This window comes from Filicampus tigris, chromosome 19 (genome assembly GCF_054856515.1).
Source record: "Filicampus tigris isolate MCC_2025a chromosome 19, RoL_Ftig_1.0, whole genome shotgun sequence".
Lineage (NCBI taxonomy): Eukaryota > Metazoa > Chordata > Actinopteri > Syngnathiformes > Syngnathidae > Filicampus > Filicampus tigris.
The window spans coordinates 7439214-7461441 of record NC_141235.1 but is presented as its reverse complement, the minus strand read 5'-3'; the positions used below and the strand labels follow the sequence as shown (position 1 = coordinate 7461441).

Below are 22228 nucleotides of genomic sequence, written 5' to 3'. Positions count from 1 at the left end.
ATTTCATGTCGCTACGTGAAACTGGCTTGGCCAGCTTATGGAAATGGATAAAGGTTACCCTAAAAAGCAGATTTCCTTTGTCTTTCTGTTTAATTGGAATGTGTCTCAACACTATTGTCTATCACATGTGCCCCAGCTGGTCCAAAAGCTTTCTTGCCTGTCGGATAACTTTTAATTGCTCCTCAAAATGCAAAACATCACATTTGCGCCAGCGTCTTCATCGTGCAGACGCCCCGCCATCATCACCACGCTCGAAGGTGGGAAGATGGCGAGCACAGTGTGCGGTGGCAACATTTTCACCTCCCACAACAAGTTTGGGTTTTTTTGTGCTCCACAAAACGTGTTGCGGTAGACTGACTCCCAATTTAAACGCGTACGAAGACTCACTCGCTGATAATTCGGCTGCGGACTGTTTGCGTGACCTCCATACAAGTCTACTTTTATCCGACTCGAGCCACATTCCATGAACAATTTACCAGGTTCTGACGCTTGCCTCCCTCCAATTAACGGCTTAAATGAGAGAAATTCTTCAACCTCTACGCGGCTGAGCTCCTCTCCCGGCGGTAGCTCATTTGGGTGTATTAGACTTGTAAGAAAGCCAAAGACATCATTGATTACCAGCGTTAATGTGCATGAAAGGGTGGATGTTGCACTGCATGCATGGTCAAGGTCAACTACTGTACTCTCCGATGCTTGTGTGTGTATTTGCATAAATGAAATTTGAACATAGGCGTGTGTTTTTTTGTGGCTTGTATCTGTGCGTGTGTGTGTGTTTAAGAAGCGAGGGGTGGTGGTGGTGGTGGGGGGGGGGGGTATGCTCACTGTCGTACCCTCCAGAGAATCATTATCATTGGAGTAAACAGCAGCAGCTAAGCTCTGCTGTCCTCTGCGCCCTTGCTCATCCATTAGTTGGTCTTTTAGTGTGTGTGTGTGTGTTTGTATGCTCGTGAGCATGCATACAATACACACTTTTTCAAAGGGGCTCAAACTAGATGAGTTTTTGTAAAAGTGTAGTGTAAAAGCATTGTCATACTAATTAACGTGTCAATGTGCAAAGAAACAACCTTTAGTTTTTTTTGTATAATCATGCTGATTAAAATTAAAATTAAATTGTGCTCACAAACATGTCTACATCTGTGTTAGTGAGCAGCTGCATACATTTTGTATAACCTTGCTAGGTGGCTTAACATGCCAACAAACAAACTGTAGTTTTCTTATGTAACCTAACTCGCTAAACTGGCTGGCTAGATAACGCAAAAAAGTCAACAAAAATGATATTTTAGTTGGTGGCTGTGAAATCTAAATTGTGTGTTTTATAGGCTTTATATGATCAGGATTTTGGAGCCGATCAGCGAATTTTTAAAAAATGATAACCGATCACCGATCTGATCAGAAGATGGACCAGCTTGTTTGTTTACTGTACAGTCAACCCCAGCTATTTGCTGGGACTTGGGACCAGCCCGGTCCACAAAATAGCCAAAATTCATGTATACTGTAATTGATGCCCACTGAAATGCAGTGGTAAAAAATAATAACAGTTAAGCCCTAATAATATCCCCAAAATGCTGATAAACATTAGAAAATGGACATCCCCCCAAAAATATATATTTTAAAATATTGGAAGAAAATCTGACTGTATATGCTGGGTGAACGATGGCAGCACAGAACGTCCTTGGAGTGAATGAAAGCGTGTTTGCTGTCATCTCTTTATTTTGTGGATCCGATTTATGACATCATTGATCGATGGGCAAATTATACATCCAACCGGTGATTTTGCATAAAATGCAAACTATTTGCCAATCCACCCCAGCTGATCAGATCTGTGTGAAGTCGAGTGTTTAATGTATGTATGTGTGTGTGTTTATGTGTTTGTGCCAGGTACCTGATCCCATCGCTGGACCGATCCCATGCCGGCTTCTATCGCTGCATTGTGCGGAATCGAGTGGGAGCGCTGCTGCAGCGTCGCACAGAAGTGCAGGTGGCTTGTAAGTATCATAGCATGATTTTGTATGTGTATGCACACACAAACACACGCACGCACACGCACTGTGTTTGATTGGCAGTGCATTAAGGAGCGAGCAGGTGGACAGATGTTGTCGCTGAAGGATGTACCTGCTGGACAGCTGTTCCAGTCATTATTATTATGATGATTATGATTATTACGAGACTGATATTGTTGTTGTTTTTGTTGTTTGTCATTGCGTAATACCGCCCCCGCAACATCTGCCGTCTCCCCCTGGCAGAAACAGGCCTGTAATTTAGCTCCCTCGACTCGTTAGTGAGATGTAACAGAACGCAACGAGTGTTTGCCGTTTTCCACCCTTCCCAGAATGCACCACCAGAACCCGTCTTCATCCCACTTGTTTAGACACAAAGAATGAACGAAACAGGGTTAGGTTTATTAAAAGTAGGGATTCAAGACAGTGTTATCGTTTCAAAGTAGAATGCTGTCTTTAAGATTTCAAATTAGGGTTATAAATTGGGGCTTCAAATTAAGGTTTCAAGCCTGGTTTAGGGTTTCAAAACCAGTGTTAAATTTGCAATTTAGGGATTCTCACTAATGTTAGGGTTTCAAATTAAGGTTGAGGTTGAAAAGAGGGTTTCAAGCCATAGTTAAGACTTCAAATTACCATTTTTAATTAGTGTTTTAAGACATGGATTGGGTTTTAAACAAGAGTTTTGAAATTTGGTTTCAAGTCAAACTTAAGATTTAAGTTTTAAGCCAGGTTTAGGTTGTTGTCGGGACACAAAAGTGGGTCGCGAACCCATTATTGGTTGGTTGTGGACAGCTAGTAAAAAATGATATGTATTTGTAATCAGATTTTTTTCTGAATAGTACTGAGATGTACCTAGTTCTCGCATAGAACATTCAATATTGGTTAAGTGTTGGGAAATGTGACTTGAGCTGCTTTGTAAACAAATACAGTGCAATTCAGCGTTTGGCTAGCGTCATAGACGTCATAGCTAGCGAGATACTTTTAGCGGAATGTACAAACTCGTTTGAAACTGCGTTTAAAACTGTCGCAGAATTAGAATCAAATTTATTGTCATTTCACATGCACGAGTACAGGGCAACGAAATTCACTTAAGTCACAGTCCGTCCAAGAGACATAAAAACAATGACCAACAGAGGGGGACAGAATGGAGAGTACCTAAAACAACACCCTGGTTTTCAAAAGAAAAACATATGGGGGAGTGGGGGCGACGCTCCTAACTTTGCTCTTACAAAGGAGGGGTATAGTATGAGATTGGAAAAAACATACTGTATTTTCAGAAGCTATTTTTAAACAGTAAAATTGCTGTATTGTTCTTAAGTTTTACAAAATGGGCGGCAAATTTACAACAATAGAAAGATGCGGGTCCCAGGGTGACAACAGAATCTAAATGACCCTTTCTTATGGCGTTTTAAGCCACAGTGTGGAATAACAAGCACTGCGACTTTGACCAATGCGCTCATTTGATGTGCGATGGAGACAGATGACAGTCCGATACGAACGCATCTCAATCAGTAACCATGGCAACAGCACGGCGCCGTCCATCAAAGCCGAGCCGTGTGAGGGGGGAGTCGAACACTGACTGACCTTTCTTTTCTGCGTGTCTTTGTCTGATTTCTCCTCTCAGTCATGGGCAGCTTCGAGGAGGGTGAGCGCGACCAGTCGGTTTCACAGGGAGAGGGCGCCGTCATCCCAGCGCCTCGAATCCGTAGCTTCCCGCAGCCCCAGGTCACGTGGTACCGGGATGGACGCAAGATCCCACCCAGCAGTCGCATGTGAGCCAATCGCCTCCCCCTCTTTGGCCTTGACTTGGTCATAATGCAATGTTAACTTTTGTGCTTGCTGCAACATGTTTGTATTAATGACATAGTGTTTCAGAAGTTTGCATCTGGCGTCGACCTGTAAACGAGGGTTAGGGTTTCTAATTTGAGTTTTAAAGTAGGGTAAAATAGCGTCTGGATTTGAACGTCTAGGCTTTTAAAAAATAGTTTCAAGCCAGGATTAGGGTTTTAAAGTAGGGTTTCAAATTGCAGTTTCTAGTCAGGGTTAGGCTGTTAACCAAGGCTTTCAAATTAGCATCTGAATTTGGGTTTCAAACCATGTTCAAGGTTTTAAGGGTTTGAGCCCCGGTTGGTTTGACGTTTCCAAGGAGTGCCCGTATATTCTTTCTGATCAGCATGCCAGTCTGATCTGCAAATACAGGAAAGGTTTGATTGAGGTTTTATGCTGCCAACGGAGGTTTGACCATTTATTAAATCCAAAGGTCCATATACTTCTTCCACCCTGCACTGTGATGTTGGTGGGCATGTTCAGTAATAGAAACGCCTTACAAAACGGCTCGGAAAGGTCACTAATCGCCACCACTCGATGTTTTATTTTTGTAACCTCACTAGTTAGTTTAACTTTCATCTTTTGTGCTGAAATCCTGCCTGATCCAGTGAACCTTTGGCCTCTCACGGTTTTCACTTTGTTTTGTTCTTTTTTTTTTTTTTTTTTTTTTTTTGCCCGCATTCGGTTTCCGCCACAACACGAGCAAAAAGCCTCTTTGGCTGCGGGAGAAATGGAATTGCCCTCTTTGTTCCTCATCTTGGGTTTTGAAAGAGAACCTGAGCCAGCTACTTTCATCTCAGCTCGTGTGTGTTATGTTTTTTTTCCCCCACCACCTCCTTGTCTGTCTTCATTTTGGCCTCCAATTTAGAGGTTGGTGTTTCTTCGGCAACGCATCGTCAGTACTCGCTGGTCAGATCCCAGGATGCCCTCTGATGGGATTATTTTTCCCTTTCTGCTCTCTTCAAACGGGAAGGGACAATCAATTGTACTCGTAGTTTGCATCCCACTGATTCATACTGTGAGTTACATGTATAGTCTCCATATTATCGACATGGCTTATTATAATTACTTTTATTATTTTAGCATTTTTGCATTTATTTATTATTTAGATGTTTTTAATTATATCATTTATTATTTTGTGTGTGTGTGTGTGAGCGTGCGCCGTTAAAGGGCGCTCACCCTCCACACAATCTCCTCATCACATCTGCATTTGTCGGGAGTGGGAGATGACCTTGCCCTGGGTTGAAGTGAACCCTCCTTATCGGCTCTTCATCCTCATTATCCTCATCCTCATCAGCATCATAAGTAATGATTGGCCGAGTAGGAATTGACAATGAGGCTCAGAACTTTTTAAAGACGCTCGGACGCAAATGCTTTGACGATATCACGACTCTCGAAGAGCCCAGGTTGCTTTTGGTAACTGTGTTTGAATGCCCTACTTGCGAATGTGTGCTAAAATGATATGTTATGTACATCCTAGATTTAAGGAAATAAGGTATTTTTTTTCTTTATCGACTCCACGGGTATTGTATCGCCAGGGATAATGATACATTGTAGTATCAATGTTTTGTATCACCCCTAAAATGCAGATCATAGATTTAAGAAAATAATTGTTTTAAAAGATACGGTACATTAAATTAGCAATAGTGAACATTTCTATATCTGATACATTTCCATCTATAATTTTTCGTAGGAGATAAATGAAAATTGTGGTAGTTATATTTTGTTCCACTCATAAGATATTAATGAAAGATTGTAATACAATAATAAAACTGTAATGCAAATATGAATAATCATTAAATAATTATAAGTAATATTTATAATGCAATATTTGAAAATAATGAATTCATATTGATAACATTTAACTAATATTATGTATATATTTTTTAAGTAATATAGTACAAATTCTAGGTATATACAGTATACTGTAATCTAAAAATCTAACAACCTTAAAATAAATACACTACAGGTATATAATTACTGTGTATATGAAAAATAATATACTTTACTCTTTCATTGACACTCTCCACCCGGCACCTTCTTTCCATCCTCAGGTGTCATAACTTTAATTTTCAGACTCCCTTGGGGTCCGCCTGGCCGCTCTTCATCACACTTCCACGCTAGACCAAAAGTACAAGAAGAAATATAATTATAGAAATCCCGACCTGGAAGAAGCACCATTTTCAGGTTTCATTCCACGTTGACAGCGCAAAAATATCACGGCTTGCCTCCAGGCTGTTGTCATTCCATCAACCTTTTTTTTGGTTGTTTTTTTACACCGTTTCCTTCTTGTTTTTTTTACACAATCATACTGAATCTTATATGCACATTCTATAATTTTTGTGTCAAACATGCTAGCTAAAATACCAGCAAACTAACTAGTTTCTGCGTAATCATGCTAACTGACTTACGACTAACTCTTAATTAATTTTTGCACTCCAATCATAATACTCAAATTGCAATGTGATCCAATCAAATGACGATACAATTCACTCCAATTATGCAATTATTTCCAATTAATATATGATTCACTGCAGTTATGATGAAATACCATTCACTCCAATTACGACACCATACAATTCACTCAAATTACAATATGATTTACTGCAATTGTGATGTGCTACAATTCACCCCAATTACAATACAATTCACTCCAATTATGTTTTGCTGCAATTCGCTCCAATCATAATAATGTTGATACCATTCACTCCCATCACAAAACGATTCTCCATAATTATTGCACTACTTTAATTATTACACTATTCGCAGGGCATAGGGCCAGAGCCTTGCCGCAAACAGCAAAACAATAAGAGTAATCGGACCCCGAGCCCCCCCAAGGTCTATCATTGAAATGCAATGGATGGAATGCAATTGAATTTATTGTCATTGCACATTAGGCGAGTACAGAGCAACAAAACACATTCTACAGTTTCAATCCGTCCAAGAAACATGAAAAAGACAGTGACACTTACAACAGGAGGAGACAGGAACAGTAATCTGACAGTCACTAGACGGCGCCCCGTTTTCTTAGATAAGAGGTTGAAAACACACCGGATGAGAGAGGGGGGAAAAAAGCAACTCCCAAACTGCTACCATGGTGGAGTCTGGAAAAAACACCTCAGACATAGTGGCAGAAAAAAATCACGGCAGATGTCGAAGATTTGCACGTGGGAGGAATGTGGGAAGTTACTGTGTACATACAGAGTGGTGCCTATAGATTACACAAGATGGTGGCAAAGCCACCTTTTTGTCTAAATGGAGCTACTTAACATGTGTAAATATAGTTTCTTGGCACTAAAATACCACTGGAGTCCCCCCCCCCCCAAAAAAAAAAAGACTAGTTTAAAAAAAACAACCTGCAAACTGATGAATCCACGAATCGCAAATACGCGGGAGAACTGAGGCTTGGCTTCATTAAACTCAGAGAAGAGTTTTGGTTCACTTTGATCTAGAAATCGTCGACATGATTAACTCATGACTCGTAAAACCCAACCCGGCGCCTCTTAGAAGCATGTGAACTCATACCGAGTATCATTTGTGCACAATGTGCCATCAGGAACATGCAAGCTGGCAGCCATTTGCCTCACTGTTTGAGTGTAACTACTCTGCCTGTGACACACGAGGTCTTCTGCTGTGCTCATATTTCCAATCCATGGAGGTTCAAGCAATACCTCTCCGGCTTGATTGACGGCCGCGGTGATCTACAAACGAGGTCAAGGAAGAGCTTCAAGCCGTTTTGATGTACAGCGCAACATGAGGGGGAAAATAAGGCATTTGCCAGTAATACCCATCGCTCTTCTTTGAGCCCAGCGACTTTGGCAGAGTCCTTTGCATTCACTCTGCCTGATTTGTTGTGTAATTTGGGAGCGACTTAATGTACTGTATAATAAGAAGCTCCTTCGGCGAGCACATTTACTCAGAATTGTTGGGCTCTTGCGGGAAAAGGGAGCACATAACTGACCTATCAACAGCCGGGCATGGATTGTTTCTTTCCCCTGTTAGACGACCCACACCCACCTCACAAAGATGAACCATCAAGAACAAGTGGGACCTTTGACTAATCTGCTGCAGCGTCTGATCAATTAATGGCCCTCATCGGCTCCTGTCACTTAGCTATAAATTGGCCATTAGTCAAATGGATACAGTGAATAGCCTGGACCCTTCCATTGAACATAAGTGAGTGGGCATCCCGGGGGCCCTGCGACATACAGCAGACCACCACGTCGTCTATTGATGTTTGTTGCCAGGGCTGCTCCATTACTGCTGTTTTTGGCGCATATCTCAATACACTGCAATTGATACCAGCGCCAGAAGCATGGAACAGACGTCACCAAGGCTGAAGAAAAGCAAGCCGGTCGAAGTTTAAAGTCAAAGTCAAACTGATCGCATTCTTCGATGTGAAGGGCGTCGTCCACTGCCAGTTGCCACTTTGACCAGACAACCAACCTGCAGGTGTGATGATAGAACTGCAAAGGATCCCGGCAGAATCCTTCCAAGAGCGCATTAAGGAATGGCAGAGAAGGCTGGGAAAGCGTGGTTGTCTTCAGGCAGATTACGTCATAGGAGAAAACTTATAATAACATCTATGTTTCGTAACAGCAGAAATGTAACTTGTCAGACACACCGCATGTGCATGGGATGGAATACACTTCAGTTATGATCTGACTCATTCACATTTGGGCACCACAAAATACAATTCACTCTAGCGACGATTTGATTCACTCCAATTACGATATGATTCATTCAAATTAAGGCACAACACAAGATGATTTAATCCAATTATAATGTGATACAAAGCACTCCAATGATGTGGATCCCTTCAATTACAAAGTGACATGTTTCTCTCCAATTAAGATATGATATGATTCACTCCAATTGTCATCCATTACGATTCAATTATACATACAATACAATGTAATTCACTCAATCACAATATACAATAATATTCCCTTCAATTATGATATAATAATCTTAAAATAATCTTAATTGTGTTGTGATTCGTTCAAATTTGAACACAATATGATATTGTCTCCAATTAAAATATGATTTGTTGTACTTCATATAGAATATAATGAAATTAATTCAAATTACAACACAATAAGATATGATTCAATCCAACCGCTAAGCATTTCAACTCCATTTTTAATGTGATACGCTTAACTCGAACCACAATGTGGTACGATTTAATCCAAATACAATACAATTCATTTCAATTTCAATACCATCCGATTCAGTTCATTCCAAGCACAATAACGACTAACGTTCTCGTGGAGGAAGAGACACTTCTGCAGCCTTTTTGCCTTAAAGTGAGCATATTTTTCTGTATTTTTTTTTGGCATTTCCTCTTCTGTCAGCTGCGAGGGTTGTAACCTCACTCCTCCATCCTCATGCCTCCATTACCAGTCGACAAATGGCGGCGGTCAGCCTGCCGACCTCCCCGCGGCAGCGAGCGAGGGTCGTTCGATCTGGCGGTTCAAGTGGCTCGCACGGCCGCATGAAGGCACAACAAGAAAGAAAGGAAGCAAAAGTGCAAAGTACTCAGCAGACCAGAGATGAAAATGCTCTGTTACGGTGAAACGGAAGAGGAGGTGCGGGAATGATTGCGGTTTGTGAAAAATCTCACGAACTTTGATTTGTGCCTCAATGTTCTCTTGTTGTGCTTGCACCCAAAGTAATCCTGGTGCTGAAGAAGAAGAAAATAATGCCGTGAATAAACCCACAAGGTCAAAATGTTAGTGTGTGAATGAAAAGTATGTTTTATGGGGCAATGCGCAAATTCACATGTTCCAGCCACATCCGTCTCACTGCTGATTGCTTTAAGTACTCTGCACATCTGAATTGAGGACCTCACCTGTGTTCTAGCTCGGCCTGTTTTTAATTCAACAATGCACTTTAAGAGTTAATGGGATAATTGCAGTGCGGGCCCCGGTTATTCCTTTCCAATCCCTATCAAACGTAATCCTACTGCGACCGCATTCATCTCACGGAGGTTCTCAGCACCACAGCGATACAACTGATAGCTTTCGAATATAAACTGATTCAGAACAGAAGAAAGCTCCGATGTCACGATAAACAGGCTATTCCAATGCATTTTTTGGGGGGTCGTCATTGCAGTGTTTGATACCTCGCAACTTGGTCAATCGGGGGTCAGCCTACAAATAGTGATTGTAGTTTATCATGTAGTTTGTGCTTTGTTATCGGAGTGAATTGTATCATAATTGGAAGGAATGTTATCACATTGTAAACGGAGGGAATTCAATTTTATTGTAATTGGAGTCAAACGTAGCATGTCCTTGTCTTGAGACTTGGTGAAGCAGCATGCGATGCACTGCATGATGTTATTTTTGAAGACCCTGCTCCAAGAAGCATATTGTAATTGAAGTGATTCATATCAGAATGGGAATTAATCGTATTGTATTGTCGTGGGAGTGAATCATATCGCACTGTAAATGGAGGGAATAGTCCATCGTAATTGGAGTTACACTTACGTCTTTGCATTGAGACTTGGTGAAACAGCACACGACGCTTCGCATTACGTTATTTTTAAACAGCCTTTTCCAGAAAACATATTGTAGTGAGTCACATCATGATCGTAATTAATCGTACAATATTATAATTGGAGTGAATCATTTTGGGTCATAATTAGAATGTACAACCGCATCATAATTGGATTGGATGGTATCATAATTGGACTTGCATCATCATATTGTAATTGGAGTGAAACATCTTTGTTTTGCGACTTGGTAAACTGGCTCCTTGCACAAGGTTATTTTCTAATCATACTATATAACTGGAGTGATTTGTAATGTAATTGAAGTTAATCATATCATAAACCACGGAGGCTTACGTTCTAGATGTGGCCTTTAAGAGAGCAAGGTTCTGTCCCCAAAAAAAAAAAATGGTTACGTTGTCTGTGTTTGTTCCCTGTCATCATATTTTCAACGGCTTTTCTTTATATTCCAACCCATTCCGTTTGCGTCATCATTCCTGCCCTGGAGTAGAGGCATTCCGCCGGAGAGCGTTGCTTGGCACGGAGGACTGCTGCTCGAATAGCAACTTGGCCGGCGCAGCTCTTTTTTTGTCCCCCCCATTTTTGGTGCAAATGCCAGTTGTGCCGGAAGCGAGAAACAAAGCATTAACATCATCACATGTAATCAGCTTCACTAAGTTTTAGTTGGAGTCATTTAATTCTAGTTAAAGACTTGTGTTCTCCATCATTGTCCGACGCACACGTGTAGTAGTTTCGGGTTTGATCGGAACTGGAAAGATGCACATCATCAGCTGCACAGAATGCAGTATACAGATACAGTAGACTGTACATGAATGCTGTCACAAATAAATACAAGCCTCCTTGTGATCACAAACGCACAGTTGTTTATGCAGTTAATTGGAATGGAGTATACAAAAATATGTTTGGGTGATGAACCACATGCTGAATCACATGGAATCAGTACACAAAGTCTTCAGCAAAACACGACAGCTGCTGCCACACTCATACGAAAACCCTGAGCTGCCTCGTGATCACAAGCACACAATTGTTTGCGGTTACTTCAAAAGGGTAATACAAATATACATGAAAGACACATTCTGCGTCTGCAAATATTATATCCGAACCAGTAAATTCCCAGGAACGGGATCTGATCCCCTGCCTCCCACAAACTAAAGCTGGGCTTACACCTTTCCAATTTTCACAGTCTCAAAACTAAAAACTGAAAGTCAGAAGGAAGTTATAGAGTTTTACAGGAGTCAAAGTCTTCTGATGTACAGGTATCTTAAGACTGATAGAGTGGTTCTTAGCTCATACATGTACTATTGAAGTACTCTTCTTTGAATGGTAATACATTAGCAGTATGCCCCGCAATTGGCTAGAGACCAGTTCGGTGTATACCCTGCCTCTCGCCCAAAGGCAGCTAGTCTAGGCCCCAGCACACCCGCGACCCTAGTAAGTGGTTCATAGAATGGATGCATTCATGTTAGCAGCAGCCACAGTATATCAAAGATGTCCCCAGGCAGGAGTATTAAGTGGTCTCTAGTGGAACCTGTCCCGTCACATGGCTCTGCCTGGATGTGCTGTTCGTCTCTCCTTAACTGCCAGGCAAAGAAGTCAAGTCCCAAATTGAGTCGCCCCGCTTTGCAAAGGTCCTCGGGAGTCACCTGGGACTCGCTCTGGACACTTCCTTTCTGCTTACAACCCTGAAGAGATCAATAATTCATATACGTGCCCGGTATGTCGTCGCCGCCGCCGCACCAGCGAGCCGGCATTAAATATTTACCGTGGATCATAAGTAGGAGCCACAGAGACCCCATCCAGCCCCACTTTTAGGAAAGTCCCCAGATAGATGGTCAGTGATTCTTAACTGGTGGGCCAGGATCCAAAAGTTGGTCGCAGAGGCATTTTTGTTGGGTTGTGAACAGTTAGTAATATCACATTTTCCAATATCATGCAGCCCTAGCGTTAGCATTAGGTTAGTGAGACTTGAGTAACCACACTGCCGTAGGAACGAAACTCCAGCCTAAACTGAGGACCCCATGTTGTTCATTCTGAAACTGTTGCTAGACAGGCATGTCAGAAATGTTATTACTAAGAGTAACAGTACATGTATTCCTATTCAGATATTTCTATGAGTTCCCACGTGAAGCATATTGAATTGGTCAGGGACGAGAGTTGAACTACATCATGCTCTAGCCAACTCCGTAAACAAACACAGCGCAGCTCAGCCTCTAGCTAGCAGACGTCAAGGCTAATTATGTTTTTTGTTGGATTTTTATTCATCTACAGCACATTGTTTCAGGTGTTCTTCCTGTTTTTAAACACCGCTTATCCCTTTCCTCGATCAGATCCATCCATCCATTCATTTCAGTGGTGCAAATCCTCAAAGTACTACTGCATATGTTTTCGAAGTTTTTTTTTAACAGAGCTAAATGCGGGTCAGAAGAACTGCTCGAGTCCACATATTGGACTGCCCTAGCTGTAAATGCTAATTGTAACAAGCAGCATGTTCCCTCAGTGCACAGTACCCACCCCACTGCACCCTTACCCGCTCACTCCTCACCCCCCCCCCATCCTCCGTCGACATCCTAATGACGAGACGGCAGTCAGGCGGGAGTAGTGAGTGGAAATGTGGGGCTAAAGATAGGTGACAGGGCGTGGTGGTGGGGATTAAGGGGGGGGGGGGGGTACTCTGTTTTTCACACCGGTATGCGACAAGCAGTAATAATTGCAGCACGTATGGAGAACAATCTGTCATGTTTTGTTACCGGTGATGACAAGTTTTTTCACCGCAAACTGCTCCCCTGTATTAAAATAAAGAGACATCACTCGGCACCAATGAGCAGCCATTTTAGTGCTATCGAGCCAGCCTTAAATTCTGATTGAGGATTCTAAGCAGAAGAATAAATTGTCCGTTGATCGAAATTTTTCACTGAACTTCAAAGTTTTTGCCACGAATAACGTCACCAGACCAGAAGATGTCAGGAAAAACCTGGCTAGAGGATGAACCGTTGTAGTTGGCGATTGAGCAACGTCAATATTTCACACTTTTTGGGGGGTCTTTTGCACTCTTGTCATTTGCTATTTTCCACCGAGCTTTTTCAAAGTTTTAGGCAGTGTTTTAGAATGTTACGTGAGGAACCCTCTTGATCTTGTGTCATCTGACCAAAGTCAGATGACTTATTTTATGTCAGTCAAGTCTGAACTGGACCAATCTTAATATTGTCGCTGGCTTTTTGTTTGCAATTGTTTTTTATCAAGTATTGAAGAATGTCATATTAAGAACCAGATTGATTTTGTGATGATCCATGTTTACCTCATCAGGCATCCTTTCACCTCTTGTTCTTCTGCCAAAAAGTGGCCATTTACAGGAAGTCTGGAAGAGCCGCCGAAGACCAATTAACTTCTGCGCTGCACGATCATGTTTCATAACTCTTATGCGAGGAGGAGGATGTCAATATTTACGCCTTGCTCTGTCTGCGTCGACACATTGTTTACGCGCTCTTGATCAATATGGCTAATGTGGCTTGAAGAGTGTAATTATGGCGTTCAAATGTTTAATGCACTCTCCGGCCGTTGGATGAAAACATCAAATGAAATTTCGCCGTAACCGCGAGGTCTTCGTTGATCCTTTTTTTTTTTAAAGCTGAATTGTATTCGACCAGTATTTTTAGGCATAAAATTAGCTTGGAAGCACCCCCAGATAATTTTTTAATGAATCCTGTATCAGTTTGTAGACATGTCTATTACCTCAAACCCTCAAAAAAGAAGACGACATACCTGTATACACACAGGAAGTCTGCCATTTTGGGGTTAATTTTGGCCATTTCTTGAGTCCTTCAAAAACAAACTTGCCCTTGAGATTTGATCTGACTCCTGCTAGATTTGAACCATGTACTCTGTACAAGACAAATGGGTGACAATATCTTGCAAGTCATTTTAATTTCTGTATGCGCGTGGGTGCTGCATGACAAAATTTGATGACTTGCCGTTTGGGGGTCATTTTGGACATTTTCAAGAGTCCTTCAAAGACAAACTAGTCCTTGAGCTTTTGTCTAATAGCTACCAAATTTTAGCCATTTGTATTACTGCTGGGTTATGCTGAATTGCAGTGAATTTTCTTTTTTTTTTCATTGCTTGTTTGATAAATGGTCATTTTATCAATTCCCAGGTGGCTTTCAAAGAGAAGTTTATCCTACAAAATGTGTCAGTTTTCTACCAAATTTGAACTTCACAAATGATAAAGATGGGAGATGCTGGGTTGCAAAACATTGGCCTTTTCATCATTGCATGTGACAGCAGCCTTACATGACTTGCCATGAAATACAAAACTCAAGGTTGAGCCACCTTGTGAATATATTTTCCCCCTGTTGGATGAAATGTTGGTCACTTATTTTGTTGTTATGTTCTGTTTTTTTAGTGCCATCACACTTGACAACACGCTGGTCATCTTGTCCACGGTGGCGCCAGACGCCGGCCGCTACTATGTCCAGGCGGTCAACGATAAGAATGGCGAGAACAAGACCAGCCAGCCCATCACCCTCTCGGTGGAGAGTGAGTGGCCACATACACACACACACACACACACACACACACACACGCAGACTCGCGTGCACTCACATGCACACACGCAGCAGTCAGCCTATTATGCCCTAAAAGTGCGACAGCTCGGGTTTCGCTTCTTACCCGAGAGGTAGTCAGAGGAAGGCCAGTTTGAAACGGCTGCCAAGTCTCAAACTCTCCCGACAGGGAAGCTGGCTCCCGGAGCATAGCTGACAATTTGCCACTTCCCAGAAGCAAGCTAATGTCAGGAGGCTGCAGGCAGGATTATTGGGCACAGTTCTCTCCTTTTTTTCCCTCTCCCTTTTAATTTCTTCCAAGTGATGGGACTCCACAGTTTGTGTGATCCATGGAGGAGTTTAGCCAGTGCTGACTTGATACTTAAATGCTGATTTTTACCATATCTTCTTTTTTTAATGAGGAACGCCATTGATTTAGCATCCCATAAAATGTTAGTGTATGCTAAAGTCTAAGATTATATCAGTACATGTTTTGCCTTGCAGTTCTCTCAATCTATTTTGATAAAAAAAAAAAAAATGACACACAGAAGTAATGTGCAGAGGTCATTTCATGCTGAAACTTTTTGCATTTCATTTTGTGCCATTTCATCGCATGAGAGGATGTGTACTTTACAGCGAGCACACTGGTTGCTTCCATTATTTCACACTCACCAAAGTGTCCACAGGGGCAAAAATTACACAGATTGACTTTGCATAGTTAGAGAATAGGCGTTGCGGGCAAAGGGAGTTCCACACGTATACCCCTACATCCCATTGCGTCCCATTTGATCACATACTGTACAGCGAGAGCACTGTTTTTTTTTTCTTTTTTTTAATCACGCTTGCCAAGTGTACACAAGAAATGACACGCATGAGAATCGTACAGGACTTCCGTGCTTAAACGCCAGCGTGCGTTTGCCTGTAGATGTCGGAGGCCCGGCGGACCCCATCGCACCCACCATCATCATCCCGCCACGGAACACTAGCGTCGTCACGGGAACATCCGAAGTCACCATGGAGTGTGTGGCCAACGCCAGGTGAACACGCTAAAAAGCGAACTCCGGAATGTAGAGAGTGAGAAAAAGGCAACTGATTCTTCGTCACTCTGCAGGCCTCTCATTAAGCTGAGTATCACCTGGCGGAAAAACGGCGTTGCAGTGAGCAGTGGCCTGAGCGACTTCAACCGTCGGCTGACCATCCTCAGCCCCTTGGTGGCCGACGCCGGCTACTACGAGTGCGAAGCCGTGCTTCGCAGCAGCAGTGTGCCGTCCGTCAGCGCCGGCGCATACCTGCACGTGCTCGGTGAGCCACGCCCGTTTACTTCATTATCGTCAATGAATGACTTCTCGATGTCGCTTGGTTTTGGAATATCGTCTGGATAAAGGAAGTTCAAATGGATCCTGGTTTATTTTCAAGAGTGCCTTTGAATTGGAATAAAGTGTCGTTGACATCAAAACAATCATGGTAATTGTAATTTCCGGCAAAACTTCTTTCAGCTGTCGGGGATGATTGCCCTTTCTCGGAGCTCGAACCCCATCCCATAATGCGGTTCTATAGTCCAGAAGCTTGACTTTCCAGACTTCAATATTTCACCTCGTTATTGATTCTTTATTTTTTTGCTACCCATTACCATTTTTCAGCCAACTACCCCCCTGCTGCTAATCAGTGTCACGGTTCTGTAGCCAGTCCAAAACGGTGACAAAAGGTGTCGCCTGTGAAGCCGTCATTAAGCCGGCTGCCCCTGGCGAAAGCATTTGAATGCCCGAGTCGCTTTTGAACGCTTTGATGGCGTCAAGGTTGGGATGCCATTCAAAGAGCAAGGTGCGCTTAACTTTTTTCCTTTGAATGCCGCCTCCCCTGCTGCCCGTTTGAAGGTTACGGCCGAAAACTGAGGCGGAATACCAAATGTCTCTCCATCAGACTTTAAGCGTTGTCTTATTTTTTTGTTTTTGTTAACCCCACTGGGCCAAGTCCTTTTATTCTTGCCCTTCCAATTAAATCTGTCAGTTCTTGTTTGAAACTTTGTGGATTGCTGTGGCGGGATTTAGGATTACATCACCCTGGCGTTTCTTCCATTCTCCTGTCTTCTCCCAGAGCCGCCACAGTTCATCAAAGAGCCAGAGAAGCACATCACGGCTGAGATGGAGAAGGTGGTGGACATTCCCTGTCAAGCGCGAGGTGAACACATATTTTCTCTGTTTTCACTCCATTCATGGGATGGCAAAATTCTGGTGATTTTCAGCGTTAGAAACGTTTCATGTGTATTAAGGGGAATTCATGATAATGAATGAAAAGAAACTAGGAATTTACAAAAATGAAGGCTGGCTCTTAATAGGGAACTTAAAATATACAGCAGTTGGGGAAATGCATATAAACATTATCCTGACTAAATCAACCAGTATGTGAATAATTTCTCTACTACATATCTACAGGATATCTACTATTTTTATTCTTTTGAATGGGTTGCGTCAGAGGGATGATTAATACTGTATTAAACTCAGCATTCATGTTTTTGCAAGATTTGATTGTGCAATACAATTAAAATTTTTTAAAAATTCAAATTTAACAATTTTAACATTTTCACTTAGGGGTGTACTCACTTTTCTTGCCAGAATTTTAGACAAAATTGGCTGCGTTGAGTTATTTTGAGAGAGCAGTAATTGTATAGACTGTTTTAAAAGCCATTTTGCACTGCAAAGGGAAATGTCATTTCCTCAATGGTGTCCCTTGAAAAGATGTAACAAAATATTTACATCAATATGAGGTGTGTACTCACTTTTGTGAGATACTGTATTTGTGCTCCCACCCCTCTAACCACTAAAAACGTCATTAACCTGCAGGTGTGCCCCAGCCAGACATCGTGTGGTACAAGGATGCCACGCCCATCGACCCAGTGAAAACGCCGCGATACCGGGTGCTGACGGGCGGCAGCCTGCAGGTCAACGGCCTCCTGCCCGACGACACCGGCATGTTCCAGTGCTTCGCTAGGAACGCGGCGGGCGAGGTCCAGACCAACACGTACCTCGCCGTCACCAGTGAGTGCCCCGAAGAACGGGAACAGTTTTTCACCGAGATCAAAGATCGAATTGTGCGTTTCGGGTCTGTCAATCTTCACCGACACTCTGCTTTGAAATTCTTTTACTTTCATTTTTGAAACACACTGAACTTTTGTAATTATTTAGAAAAAAATGCAACATAGCAGCTTTCTGCTAAGGTGAGAAAGCTAATATTTGAGGATTTTCATGATTTTGGGATCTTTTTGTTTAATTATCTTTATTCACCGGAGTATTGAAGAGAAGTTGTGATTTTTAATTAGATTCATTAGATTAGATTAGACCTAATTAAGGCATTTGCTGTGGCATCTACAAGTGCATGGGAAAAGATGTCTCTTGTCACTGCAGTAATTTTTTCTCATTTGGGTCAAATTTGCTCTTGGTGAAGTTAATCAAAACAAAATCTGACATCGGCTCCAAGCATTTCCAGCATCCAATCACGTTGCTTGGATGGCATTCTATGATGCTTACACCGACATATTTACTTCTTTTTAGCATCTCCCTCCATTCCCACAGAAGACATTACTTATAGATATACCGAATTTTGGGGTTTGTTTGCCGCGGCATGGAGGTGAAGGACGTGTCGTAAGAATAATGAACAACACTCGAGTGCAGACTCGAAACCAAGAGCCTTGGCTTACAGTACACTGAGTGGGATTACTTCCTCGCCTTTTGCTTACCTTCTTTTGTTGTCATGTTTTATTTATTCTTTGTGTGCGTGTGTGCGCGCCCATCACAGGTATCGCTCCCAACATCACAGCCGGACCCTCGGACAGCACCGTGATTGACGGGATGTCCGTCATCCTACACTGCGAGACTTCCGGCGCTCCGAGACCAGCTATCACCTGGCAAAAAGGTTTGCATCGCACAAACACACACATTCACCTACACACCCAGGGATTAGAACATATGTTATCTATTACACACGGGAGGATAGTTTGTGGCGGCTTACTGGCTAAAGCCGGCTTGGATCCCAAGGTTTATCCCGCACCGGGCTTTTCTCGTTTTGCATCACAATGAGAAAAACATTGTCCCGGTTTCTCCTTGTCATCCACTTGGAGCTCCTGTTCCGCTCAAGCGTAACATTTTACCACGACTTGTTCAGGCAGACAACGAGTCAGGCCTGAATTTGTACAATCTATTATGAGGTGAGGCAATGATGCCATGGCTCAAAGCACCTACAAAGCATCTCTGTTGTATACAATATTGTGATATTTGCAGCAAACATTTATATTTTTTAGCACTAAACTGCAGTATAATTTTGGTACCAAATGTACCATTTTGCGATTTTAGCAGCAATTTTAATTTTTTTTTTGCACCAAACTTGGTGGTCTCAGGCAGCCAGTTTAGGCAGCAAAATAGTCAGGCCTGCATTCCTCAAAGAACTTCCATCAATCTTTGTTTCCCCAAACGTCATGATTTTGAGTCTGTGGCAGTCTGTTTGGACAGGTAACTAATCAGGCCTGAAATCTATTTCATCTGATCATAGTTGTATACAACATTATGATAATTTTGTTTTTCCAGTAGCAGCCAAGTAGCCAGGCCTGGATTAGTAAAATCAATTTCTACCACAGTTGTTTAAAAACGACAACATAACCTTGTTAATTGAAATGCGTAGCTGGATCAACTTGGGTCTGATGGACAAACTCTTTGACACCTTGGTTGGCTCATACCCATCAGGCGAGCGTGTCTTGGCGAGCGGGTCAGTGCAGCTGCCCCGCTTCACCTTGCTGGAGTCTGGCAGCCTGCTCATCTCACCCTCGCACATCTCCGACGCCGGCACGTACACCTGCATGGCCAGCAACTCCCGTGGCATCGACGAGGCATCCGCCGACCTCGTGGTCTGGGGTAAGTAGAAGAACGTTATTGCTTCTCGTTGCTCCGGAACATTCTGTCATCTCTCCTCCGCCTCCTCCTCAGCTCGAACCCGGATCACGACGCCCCCGCAGGACCAGAGCATCATCAAAGGCACCAAGGCCGCACTGACCTGCGGTGTCACGCACGATCCCAGCGTGAATGTCAGGTAAGCCGAGGCATTCAAACAGCTTCATTCAGCGGGCGACCTTCTGGGGCGGAGAGTATAAAGCCCTCCAGAATAAAGTAACTCCACAGTTCAGTGCTGAATAAAAGTGAACAAACTTAAGACCCGGGTGTTTGCTACTACTTCTTTGCAATGCGCTTTGCAAACTAATTATCATTCCAAGGATGTTCTAAGTAATGACGGTAATAACATGCAATAATAAAACCATTAAATAGGATCTGCGTTTTTATGTATTTTCCAAACAGAAATTGCGGTGTACTTTTTGACATTGTAAAGTGTTTCAGTATTGAATGTATATTAAAAAGTTTTTCAAAAATAAAAATCCCCTTTGAGGTGACAACTTGCAGGCATAACTTCATGGACAACCATTTTGATAATCTATTACTAGTTTAAAGACCTTGTTTAACATATAATTATATCAAAGCAGAATGATTTTCTTTGTTTAAACAAAGAAACAAACAAAGTGATAGCGTGCATTCATGATGTCATTAAATACTATTTTAAAAAGGTAATAAAAACACTGTATTTGGTTATAATTATGTCGTAACATTGTTGCAATATATAAACAAAAACCCCAAATTAACACAATTGTATTTATAACATTTTTAAAAACAATGTGAAAAAAAAAACCTCACCTGTAACATAGGCCTACATGAATGCTGTCATAAAACAATGTCATTTTGACATTAAAGTAATAAATGAATAAAAATCTGCTGCAAGGTCAGAGTAAATAATAAATAAAATATCACAGTATTTCAATATTAAGAAAAATATTAATCACGGAAATTTGGAATTAACATGCATCAATAGAGTCCTAAAAATAATACACTATCATTTTTAATAATGAATAAAAATGTAGTGATAATATGATGATAATGATGATGATGATTATTAAATTACCTGGACGTGACCTATTTCCCACTTGCCCCCAATGCAAGCGGACTGTCACCAAAATGTGATGTACTATTCATAAAACACCACGAGCAGCGCAACTTCTTGGCAAGGTTTTGCTTATTACAAAATAGTCCTGTCATGAACTCTTGAACACTTCTCACAGGCACGTATGGGAGAAAGAGGGCGTGGCCATCAACGTGCACGCCCTCCCGCGCATGCAGCAGGACGCCGACGGCACCCTACACATCTCCCAGACGTGGTCGGGCGACATCGGCACCTACACCTGCCGCGTCACCTCGGTTGGCGGCAACGATTCTCGCAGCGCCCACCTCCGCGTCAGGTGAACCAAAAACTCACACACGCAAAGTAACTTCCTCACATCCCTGACACATTTCCTCTTTATTACCTTCATTGATGTAAAAATATAAAAGTCAAACTTTGACAAATTCATTGAACATATTCAAAAGTATACCTATCTAATCTGATTAAGTTGCCATTTGTTGTGTGTTTGCTCTTTTGTTCCTCTTTAAGATGTGAGTCCGTAACTGTTTTGCATGTTGTTCAACGCAGGCAGCTGCCTCACGCGCCCGAGAACCCCGCGGCTGTGCTGAGCGGGTCCGAGCGGCGCGCCATCGACCTGACCTGGGCCAAGGCCTTCGACGGCAACAGCCCACTCATGCGCTACATCCTGGAGGTGTCGGAGAACAGTAGGTTACCCTTGCCCTGTTTTGCTGAATCTAAGCCACTGTAATTCAATACATGTTGCAGGAAATGCAGACACCACAAAGGCCTCCAGTCTTATACCAGTCCAGCACTTATAAGAAAAATACTCAGTCCATTGTCCAAAGATGACCTTTTTTTTCCATTTTGTTTTTAAGAAATCCCGACATGTAGTACTGTGCTCTTTTGGATTTCAAGCCGTCGCGCTTCAGTGTCGTCACCCCCATTGGCCTGGTAGCATACCATATGCTCTGCCAGGCAGTTGAAAAAGAATTTAATATCAGTACCGGTCATTAAGGGTGTCCATCACTTTTCGTATTTGGTAGGGGAACAGAGTGCCTTGACACAAAAGCGGCGTTGTTGCGTGAGAGCTGTTGAATATTCTCGCTGATGTGCACACAGCAGGCCCACCATCAGGACGCTTACTTGCTCAGAGGCGTTAGGCATGGCGTCAGAAAAATAACTTTATTATAGTAAGAATGCAACTCTATGCTGAAAAAAATCATGTTTCACTTTATTTTCATAAGGTTACATTTTTTGCTAGAAAATTACAATTTTATTCTCATAGGATTACAATCGGTTTGCTTAAAAATTACAACTTTAGTCTGTTACATTTTAACTTTGTTTCTAGAAAGAAGTCAACTTTA

General features: G+C 42.2%; 1 protein-coding gene across 4 annotated transcripts in view; it reads left to right on the top strand.

Annotated features, from left to right (window-relative positions):
• The window catches only part of sdk2b (sidekick cell adhesion molecule 2b), a 196770-nt gene that overhangs the window by 147274 nt on the left and 27268 nt on the right, over nucleotides 1-22228 (top strand). For all 4 annotated transcript variants that reach the window (XM_086017153.1, XM_086017151.1, XM_086017152.1 and 1 more), the window contains exons 3-14: nucleotides 1879-1985; nucleotides 3622-3769; nucleotides 14735-14868; nucleotides 15799-15910; nucleotides 15985-16175; nucleotides 16968-17051; nucleotides 17714-17908; nucleotides 18666-18782; nucleotides 19607-19774; nucleotides 19847-19949; nucleotides 21025-21201; nucleotides 21432-21568. In XM_086017153.1, the coding sequence (XP_085873279.1) occupies nucleotides 1879-1985; nucleotides 3622-3769; nucleotides 14735-14868; nucleotides 15799-15910; nucleotides 15985-16175; nucleotides 16968-17051; nucleotides 17714-17908; nucleotides 18666-18782; nucleotides 19607-19774; nucleotides 19847-19949; nucleotides 21025-21201; nucleotides 21432-21568 (1673 nt within the window). The remainder of the gene's footprint in view (nucleotides 1-1878; nucleotides 1986-3621; nucleotides 3770-14734; nucleotides 14869-15798; nucleotides 15911-15984; nucleotides 16176-16967; nucleotides 17052-17713; nucleotides 17909-18665; nucleotides 18783-19606; nucleotides 19775-19846; nucleotides 19950-21024; nucleotides 21202-21431; nucleotides 21569-22228) is intronic.